Source organism: Phaethon lepturus, unplaced genomic scaffold (assembly GCF_000687285.1).
Source record: "Phaethon lepturus isolate BGI_N335 unplaced genomic scaffold, ASM68728v1 scaffold43182, whole genome shotgun sequence".
NCBI lineage: Eukaryota > Metazoa > Chordata > Aves > Phaethontiformes > Phaethontidae > Phaethon > Phaethon lepturus.
In genome coordinates, this window is record NW_010526306.1 from 37,530 (window position 1) to 48,564 (window position 11,035).

Below are 11,035 nucleotides of genomic sequence, written 5' to 3' on the forward strand. Positions count from 1 at the left end.
GCTGGAAACTAGGGTCAGATAAATGGCAGAAAAGTAACAGTGGACAACCTAACAAGTAATTGTTCACTGCAAGTACAATGGACTCTAAAAACAAAGGGGGGGGGGGAAGAACCAAAAGACTACAGTATCACCAATTAGCCAATACATTTAGCATTTCCTTTGCCGAGAGAAAAATGTGGCAACACCATCACTTCTCTTTCAAACAAAGGTGGAGCAGGGGACTGTCGGCAGGCTATGGCTCAGATCTGAGGTTTTTAAAATTAGAAAATCACACAATATTTGCATGAAGTTATATTCATAAAATCAGCATACTTCTCTTAACTAATAAAGGTTTAAAAACATAATTTATTTCATTCCTAAATCCATTCATCAGAACAAAGGAGGAAGTAGGGGAAATACAGAGTGGATTCCTTGATTTATCCGAGAAGCATGAGATGCTGTCAGTCACACGCAGTAAAAGTTTAGGTGCTTAAATGCTTCTCAAATTTTTCAGCTTCTGCTCGTCTGTCCTCTCCAACAGTGGTGATACGTAAACTCCAGAAGGCTGCTGAGCTGAAAAAAAATAATTTTTTTTTGGTCTTAATACTTAAGAGATTAAGCAGTTTAAAATTACCAGGCTTCAAGTAGTCGGAAGCTGCCACAAAAGAGAGATCCAAGTATGATCCAGTGGGAACACTGCAGTAGCAATTCATTCACCTGCTCCCATTCCTCTTCCTAATCTTCCAGCTCTTGGGATGGAGGGGAAAAAAAGAAGCATCTTGCAATTATTCAACCATGGAACAGTTACTAAGCTCTCCATGCTGCCATGATTGACATATAACACTACAAAATATTGACAAGGACAGTTAAAACACAATGAGCCAAAAAACCCCACAGAGGAACAAATACATGTTCTTTGTAGACGTGCCATAAAAAAAAATATTTTACTTGTTTCCAAAAATTTGTGTCCTACTGTTTTCAAAACAGAAACGTTTTACCAACATATTGATATGAAATACACTGCCTTCACCATAAAAATCTTTAGTTGATCACACCCAAAGCTTTAGAAGCAATCCACACAATACGATTGCATCTTCCTCACCACAACCGCTGCTACAAATATACAAAGACTCAGACATCCTGTGACCTGTAGTTGTTTTCTTCACATCAAAATGAATTCTCACATACAAGGAATCACAGCACAGTAGTACAGAAATTGGATTACACCCACTGAGTACAAAAGCAATTTTTACAATCAAATTAACAAAGACCTTAGATACAGTACATAACCAAAAATCCCCATGACTCAGAGAACCTTTCAGGCAAAAAAAAAGGTAAAAAGAAAGAGGAAAAAAGCCACCACTAAATTTTTGATGAAAGCAGCACATCAAACAAATTGTAAATGGTTGAATTATATTACCTGTACATGAGAGTGCGTTGCTTACTAGAAAACCAGCATTTTACAACACTCAGATACCTAACTCTGGATTGGACAACCCCATTTTCACCACAAAAAGAAAATACTACTTTGCCCAAATGTACCATCAGTTACAAAACAAGATTACTAAGGAAGAACATTCTAGCCATTGTGAGGTATTGAGTAGTGTTACTGAAAAAAAACCAACAAAACTTGAAGCACTGACCCAGAATCATTAGGCCATACCTCAAATACTGTGTTCAGTTTTGGGCCCCTGACTACAGGAAGAACGTTGAGCTGCTGGCGCGTGTCCAGAGCAGAGCAACAAAGCTGGTGAGGGGTCTGGAGCACAAGTCTTATGAGAAGCGGCTGAGGGAACTGGGGTTGTTCAGTCAGGAGAAGAGGAGGCTAAGGGGAGACCTCATCACTCTCTATACATCTACCTGAAAAGGGGTTGTGGCGAGGTGGGTGTTGGTCTCTTCTCCCAAGTAACAAGTGACAGGACGAGAGGAAATGGCCTCAAGTTGCACCAGGGGAGGTTTAGACTAGATAATAGGAAAAATTTCTTTACTGAGAAAGTGGTCAAACATTGGAACAGGCTGCCCAGGGAGGTGGTCTAGTCACCATCACTGGAAGTATTCAAAAAACATATGGATGTGGCACTTCAGGACATGGTTTAGTGGACATGATGGTGTTGGGTTGATGGTTGAACTTGATGATCTTAGAGGTCCTTTCCAACCTTAATGTTTCTGTGATTCTGCATCTAGAAAACCAAGCTACTTAAAGGTCAAATTACTTTCCCATGCATGGCTCTCAGCTGTTACCTATATCTCACTAGTTAAATGGCCATTAAGGAGGGAACAAAACCATACCATTTTACTAATATTAGTCTGCATTTCAAGCCATGTCTATATTTCAAATTTGTATCGATATCTACCTATCTCAACACTTTCAGCATTTATTATTTGTGGCTCGAAAGCTTAGACTTCCATGTTGTTCTGAAGATCGACCAGGATCAGCAAGCTGATGATAAATCTGCTCCTCAAGAACTACTTAGTGCCCTTCAAGGGTCTAATCCTCACCAATGCTAAGGAAATTACAGACTGCACTGAAGAGCAAAGGCATTATTATTACGCAAATGCTGCCAGCCAATCTAACAGTACAATGTTCTGCGGAAGTAAAAGAACATAGATATGTGTATATTTTTGAAACAACAGGCATGTCCAGGCTAAGAAGGCAGAAATAGAGAAGTAATTAGGATAGCCATTTATGCTCTGATTACCAACAAATGCATGCAGTTGACCACAGAAAGAGATTCCATACACATCTGTACATCCTCCTTTTCTCTTAAAAAGGAGTGCTGAAGGTCACTTTATCATGGTAAGGTCAAAGTCTTAAACACTTCTTGTTTAGCGCACACCTTACTTATAGCAGCTTTCCAGGAAAGAACAGTCATTGCAGCAGAACACTTCAAAGCAGTTCAGTTTGCTTTCTGTAACTGGAAACAATGTTCTACTTTCAAGCAGTTTTATGCAAACTAAAAATAAAATAGAAACCAAAAATCAGAACATTTCCCCTCACCCTTCCCTGGGGTTGCATGCCACTTTCAGTCACTTTCATAACATACAGTAGCACAAAAGCTGAAAAACAAAACTGCACAGGTATTCTTATGATCATTAAACAAATTCTAAAGGTGTTCACTGCCATGAACAATCCAGTATTTGGGTTTGTAGATTCCAGGGCATTTATATTCATTTAATGAAGCATTTCTAACGTTATGTTCTATGCAAACTTTGTGGTGAGACCAAAAGGAATAACCCCTAAAGTAACTTCAAATTATTTTATTTTCTGCAGTGTTTAGGAGGCCAAAATTAATATACATATCTGTAATGAACTTAGCTTTACTGAAAAAAAAAAACAACAAAAATTCCAAATTAACAAATGTAAAGAGTACTTATCGTGAGGCCCAAGGGATGCAGATTTCAGTCTTTACACATAACTTGAAATAAAGGTCCTGCTTTCCAAATTCTGGATGCCTCTTGAATGTGGGGCTACAGAATTCAGAAGACACAGAGGTATAACACCAAGAACACTCTTAATAGCAACATGCATGAAAACTGCCATCACAGGCTTGATACCGATTTTCCCACTGACTTTTAATAGGTGTTGGGAACCTATTCCTATTGGGCACCTTTTAAGATTAGGCTTGCTGCCAGCAATTTCAGTAAGAGTGCATTTTAGCGCTCTATTTACAAGCAAAGGCTCATCACAACAGAATTGTAGCATACCAATTTTATTCAGACTTTGCAAATCAGGAAGCACAATGATTTTGGTGTGCATTACATGTATACTTCAGCAGCACTGCCCAGTCAGAAGGTACAATACATGAAGTTCATTCTGACTAAAACAAAAACACATGCAACACTGATTTCAGTGGGGTATTTAATTTCCAGAAATACGCTACCATGGCACAGAAAAAGCATTTTGTCCTAAAAAGTTAATTCCTTATGTGTCTTACACAATCACATGATCCTTTTCAACATTAGAAGAATGCAGAGATGAAAACCAGATAAAAATCTAAGACCATAAACTGCTTTCAGGGTAGTGCTGTCAAGATCTGGACAGCAGTGAAAGCTGTTATGGCCACTATTGCTTTTTAAACTTATCCTAGAAATCTAAATTGGCTTTCTTCATTTGAGTGCAATGGAGCATTGAAAGAAAAGCAAAAGTAGCTCAAACAGTTATATTGCAGTGATTCACCAGAAAACATCCTTCTAGCTGCAGATCTCAGCAGCTCTGCCAGCCTTAAACATGACAACACTTAATAAGTACAGAATATATTTACTTGTAGAAGGACCGAGCTGAAGATGAACAGCTCACCTGCAGGCAAACCATGACTTGGTTTAGATGCCAAAAAACACTATTACCCCCTCCCTCCTACTTTAATCTCTAGGTAAAACACCTCTGTATTCCTTTTGGGGAAAACTTATTTAAATAACCAGGATTCCACAATAGCTGACTGGCTTTTGTGGAATGAAATTCCACATTAAGATTTTGAGTCAGGAAGTCAACTCAATAGAAGAAATGGGAATTTCAGTGAAATCTTTGTCTCTGCTCCAGAACTATGCGGGCCATTTCAAATGCAGACTTCTCAGATCTCTAAAGTCTCATTTACTGTAACACAAAAGGTTGAAGAACTTCTGAAACACAAACTGGTAAGTTTTATTAAGTGTACATAAGAAAACCAATAGTTATACTTTTGGATAAACACCTCAAAAAGTTAAAAAAAAAACTCAAAAAATCTTACAGACAGGACTAGCCAGAGAGAAGCATTTCAGTGATTAGGACCGCACATCATCTCTTATAACCTTTCTTTTCAATATCCTGAAAGCAACACAGATGTTTACTGCATCTTACTCCATTCCTGGAGATGCTTCATTGCAGAGAGCATACTAAGGCCACCTGGAAGGAAGAGTTCTTTACATGCAAACCATGCTGCTCAATCTATCCCTTTCTGTCACAGGATACCCTTCCCAATTTGATTTCCATGGCAAACATGCTCTACCAACAGCTAGACAAGTGAGTTGAAACGGATCTAGAAGGTTCGTCTCATTCTCAGAATTAATAAGAGAAGAAACAATTATATGCAAACCCTTAATTATGTTTCTCCATGGAAGAAGTTTTCTCATTTTTTTATGTCGCAAGATCACCTAGCTCATAGCTTCCCTCTTTACTACATCTTAGAGAACTTTGTATACACAAAAGAAGCTTTTGCCAACTGTTGGGACATTAACAGTGTTGTTACATATGATGGACACTGAAGCTGACCTGTAGCCTTGGCAGGTTACTTGCTGTGACTCACGGCCCTAGTCAATCGCTACTCTGTGTTAAAGCACCACATACCCACAAAGAGCTGGATGCACCTGAATCAGAGGGTGTCTCAGCACCTCATTAAGTTCCCCCAGAATCCAGCTCAGGACATGCACCCAAGCAACTCTGTATCAGACTGTATAGTCTATCAAAACCAACTGAGCAGCAGCAATATAACTTATAAGTGACTATGGGATGAGTTTGTGCAAAATTGTATAGCACCTGCATTGTTGAGGGTAGTCTAGGTTCTTATTATCCGGGCAACTAAGAGATAACTCTCTTTCAAGGACAAAGCTTATCTTGCAGCCATAAATAAGTATTAAAAGCAGAAGCAAATGTAACAACTCATGATAACAATGTCATTAAAAATTTTTGTCAAAAATCCAGGACAACAAACTTGTCAAACTTTTCATTCAACCTTTTTGCTGACATAAGGCCAAAATTCACTTTCCTGTCCAACAGAGAGAATGAGCTCTTATTTTAACCAGTCATTCCAGTAGTAATGATAAAAATTCACAAGTAACCTCCCTCTTTCATGTTTTCTGCTTCTCTCCTGGGAGAATTTGACACATATGCAATTGTTAATTTTTTCTTCACAGGAAACAGAAGTGACCTTTGCTAATATCACTGTAGGTGCTAAATTGACTACAGCCTCGTTGGTCCCTCTGCTGTGGCCAGTTTGCAGCACTGACACCAGAACTATTCTTTGCAAGTGGAAAAAACCACACACTTCATCTAACATTCTGGACATTAACCCAGGAAACAGAAGAAACTTATTTCAAGAAAAGATTGAATACACTACATAGAAACATCAGGCTCGTAGTTCCCACAGATTCTTGACTGCTTGCTAGTGCAAGTGATATAGAACTATGCAAAGCAGAAACAAGCTACAGTTAAGAAAGTGAAGGTCACTTGTTTGCCTAAGCTGATTTCAAAAGAAGCAAAAAATCTGAGAGAAACAAATAATTTTATTGGGTGATTTTATAACCAAACCAAAAGAAAGAACATGCTAGTTCATTTCCTTGTTTGCTGTGTTCTCCCATCCCTTTTTTCCAAGTACATACAAGCAAGCACACATCAACTATTCCAGGCAACTGATCAATGTCACAAAAAGATAGAAAATGCAGTCCTTAAGAAACTCTTGACACTGGACATGTTTTCTCTCATTTACTAGAAAAAGCCTTTACAGAAGCATATGTATACCCAAGATTGACCCCGTACTGCTGGCATATTATCAAATGAAAGACCACAGCTGCATGTAGGCGATCTTACTGTACCACAATTCTCCTAATTAATTTCCATCCCTCAATTTTTTTTTACCATTTCAGTAATGGGTAAAATAGTGTAATACATTTTACGCATTCCCCATTTTCTTACTCTCTCTGACACTCTACATTTTGTCTCTAAAATTTAAAGGTTTGTTTTGTTGTAAAGCAAAGTATTACAAAATCACTCAGTACTGCATTTTTCCAACAGAGAGTCTTTTGTTTAAGCTTACTGAGCTAGAGATTGCCTCAAAAAAATACATGTCATGAAACAAAAAAAGATTAATCCATAAGAAAGCTGAGATTAACAAAGATAAGTGGAAAAAATTAATCATCTAAGGCTGCAAACTCACCACTTTTGCATAAGTAACAGCAGAGCGATAGCAAATCGTTTTAATGCAGTAACAACATATGCATGTGGAACACGGACAAAATAATTTCCATTCTCTACAGAAGACAGGATATGGAGGCAGTTCGTCTGCATGCTTCCCAGAGGATCATGGTTCTAGATTTATCAAATACAATGCCAATGGCAATCAAATGCTTAATACATAACTAGTGTAAATATCCAGTCTTTTTTTCATTGATTACAAGGAATACTAAGAAAATATCAGGTGTTCTTCACCACAAATTTAACTGTCTATAGTCACAAAATTCAAAATCATAGTTCCCAAGGCAACCAACGCACACCATTCCCTTCCCTTACTCTACATTCTGTTAAGTGAACACTCCCTACATGATGCACCATACATACAGCTGTCTGCAGCACATCAGAGGAATGGGCAAGGTACACAAATTAGCAACTCCTATGCGTTTAAAGTAACAGTTATCAAGTGATATGGACAGGACAGTTTTATATTACACAGGTTTTGTTTTGTTTATCTTTGGGGGAAGAAAGATGAAGCTCGGGTCACCACTGCCATGTTTGTAATAGAGGTGCTAGCTGTTTTCTTTTAAGAATGGCTGGAGCAAAAAAAACACAAACCAGCCAACCACTTGCCCACATGCCAGTTATGAGGAGATCTTTCTTCCCTTGGCAAGTTTTGGGTAATTCAAGCTTCCATTATAATTTAAAAAGGAAAAACCAACAGCTAAAAAAAACCTTATCTGCCAGCAAACTGGTAATTACATACTAATAAACCAAGCATCTGCTGCATTTTTTTAGGATTTACTGTGAAAAACACTGTAGCAATGTTTTTATTGCACCGTTATTTCAGATAGCATCCTTTGCTACTTTGACTGCTGTGTGCACATGATCAGTAGCATTACTTTCCTTATACTCCAATTCCCTGTGCATATTAAGCCAGCACTACTGCTAAAGCTCTCCTGCCCTCCTTTGGCATCTGCCTGTTCATTTCCATACAAACATTTTCCCTCCTCCTCGTGCTAGCAAAAATTTATGCAGCTGCAAGGGCAGCCCAGATGAAGGAACTGAGCTGGATTAAAGCCAGCCATCCAAACTGAACTGCCGGCTGTCACAGCCCCACTTTCTCCACACTGCTGACACTGGTGTTCAACCCAGGAAGAACACTACTCCACAAAGTAGTGAGCAAATTCTGGTGGGTCAGTGTGCCGAGACAGCTTCAGTTCAAAGTCTTATGAGCACTAGAACAGCACCAAGGAATCACACCAAAGCCAACAATCCAGGTGGGTCAGGGCGCTGGGGAAACCCAGGAACCTCCCTCACCTCCCAGTTTGGCATTTATACTTCCTGCACAGAGAGAAGAGCACAACCAACTCTTTCAGTGGTGGCAGAACACTAGACTTCTTCAGGCCATTTTGTACAGATTCACCCCAACCTTGAGCAAAAGCCAGGTTAGTTTTAATGCAGATCAGTCTTTAACTGTGGTCTATGTGTAGCTGCTTGAGTGCTTACAAAGCACAAAAGAGGAAAGCATGGAAGAGGAAGAGGCTGCCAGGGAGGAGCAGGGCCATCCTCCTCACCAGCAAAGCAGCAACAAGCACTCATGGAATTATAGAAGTAAATAGTCACATCTTCTCCTAAATAAATGGGGCAGTTACACTTAGAAAAAACACTGAAAGCAAGTACGAAACTACAAAAGCTGTCAGGAAAGCTCTGCCCAGACACTACAATATTAACAATTAAGTAGGTTTTAAAACAGTTGTTTGTAGATTGTGTTTCCTGTTTTATACAAATATTTGGGGATGGGGTAGATTAAGCTATGTAGGCAGACCTGAGACTACTGGGAACTTTTTGATAAAAGTAACAAAAAACACCCCCAAAGACCCCAAAAAATTCACAGGAACAACAGATTCATCTAAAGAAGTTTCTAAAGCATTCTTCAGATCGACTTTTTGAGTTGATAACAGAAACTGTTGTTACGCCAGAGGAAGAAAAAAGAAACAGCCAGACAATAGAGATGGGGATTGGGAACTCACAGGACAGATCAGAGCCCAAAATTAAGGGCATAACCCTCATGTACGTAGGAACATGTTCAATTGCAGAGGTACAGCTTGTGAAAGAGAACCACACACAAGATGGAAGAGTTAAGGAACCACTAATCTACATCCAGATCCAGAACATGAGAAGCCTGCATCTCTTGCATCATGTAGCTATGCACCCCTATCATGGATCTAGGGATTATTCTGACAGTCTCATTCTTTCTCGTGAAAAAAAACCCTTTTATGTCTTCTAATATTGTCAAGTAAGCAAGCCTAATCACAGGCTGTACTGAAAGCCACGTGCTGCTTACCAGTTTTCTAAGCAACTGAGGAAACCAAGCTACTCAAATGTAGGGCTTGGCAAAATAAAAAACCCTTGAATCAAGAGTTCAAGAAACATTTTCTACTTCTTATTGGGAGCTTCTGCAGCTAAGAATAAATAAATAAAAAAGACAACAATGAGTTTGTCTCCCAGGTACTTGTTATGAATCCCACCATTGTAGTATACAACTTTTGTAGGACATTAAGATGTGTATCTAATAGCATGTGAAGTAAGAAAGCACTACCTCTATAGCACAGAAGGGAAGAGAAGCACAAGCAGACCAAGTGACACGTGCCTACGGAAGCAGTTTGTTGCTGACGGAAGAATCAAAATGCACACCCCCAATCTACCTTACTTTTTTTCTTCCCAATGAAATATTTTTCAAACAAGTGTAAGGGAAAAAAAATATAAGGGGCTTTGAATGATTTTCAAAACCTAAAATAAAGAATATCCCAATGTGTGAGACAGTGATGTCTCTAAGGCTGAAATCTGACAGCACTCTTCATCACCACTCTTCACATTTACCTGTGGTTAGCAGATACTCAACCTGAAACCAGTTAAAGCTTTTTGAGGATTCTAGCTGAACCGTTCAGAGCATTCAGTTACAAACTATCTGAGCTGGGACATCACAGAAGTACAAAGAAACCAAACAAACAGGCAGATAGTTCCTGATACCTAATCTGAACAATCAACTTTTCATAACAAACTTTTGAAAATGACTGCATTACAACAAGCATGAAGTAGTTTTTTAACCCATTAGAGAAGCTGGGCTGTATTTTCTAACATACTCTCCAAGCCAGTCTTTAAAGAGTGCCTGGCCTACAGAGCAATACAGCCATACATCTTTCTGTAGGTTGATGCAAGTCTGTACAAGGCATGTAACCAACAGCTACCACTTGATGACGCATGTGTAAACTGGATGTCTTGGGGAATGAACAAAGATAAGTCTGATGCATTTTATTTTACTAAAGGATTCCCCTGACAGAAGAAATATTCTCAGCTGATAACCCACTATTATTCTTGCCTCCAATAAGCTATTGTGAATAAGCTAACCACACACACAAGGCATTGCCTGTTACTGCCAGCTTTATGTAAACATTGCAAAGAATACTGCAAATTATTTTTCTATATTCAGTTTTTTTCTACAATAACTGTAATATATTTTAAGCAACTGTTCAGAAGGATGAACCGAACAAAAGATCGTTTGAATATTTGTTCTTTCTTCACTTGAAATCTTAAATATGAGAGCTTTCCTCCTGTTCACACTATGGTCCAGTGGACAATTTCCACATGCTCTCAATGCCGCAGTGCTTTCCAGAACTCTAAACCTCCATACCAAATGTTACATAATTAGTACATGATGTGCTTCAAAGTCAAGGCCATAAATAATTAATAACACATTCGGACCACCGATATACCTCGTAATGAGTAAAAGCGATGAAGAGAGAAACTGAGACTATCCCAAAAGATAGTCCAGCTAAGTTCACTTTGAACTCAGAGGCTGTCCACGGCCATGCAGCAGCATGCTGAAGGCACAGGTACGTCCTCGCACTTAGGTGAGTTAAGGAAGCATGGAAATCACACTATGTCGTTTTCACCGCACCCCGCTCTGCAAGGGCAGAGCCCGAGCAAGCATCCCCGCGGACAAAGGCAGGACGTCCTCATCCCTGACGAAGTCCGGCGCAGCTCAAACAGGTCTTCAGCGGGCAGCGGCCCACGCCAGCAAGTTTGGCGAGGAGAGCGTCCCTAGGCCTAAGGCAGCAGCCACCGCGTCCCGCC

General features: G+C 39.4%; 1 protein-coding gene across 1 annotated transcript in view; it reads right to left on the bottom strand.

The window, feature by feature from the left end:
- LIN54 (lin-54 DREAM MuvB core complex component) overlaps positions 1 to 692 on the bottom strand; it is a 28,536-nt gene extending 27,844 nt beyond the window's left edge. The window contains exon 1 of the mRNA XM_010283025.1: positions 677 to 692. Coding sequence (XP_010281327.1) covers positions 677 to 692 — 16 coding nt within the window. The remainder of the gene's footprint in view (positions 1 to 676) is intronic.
- Between the last annotated feature and the right edge of the window lie 10,343 nt (positions 693 to 11,035).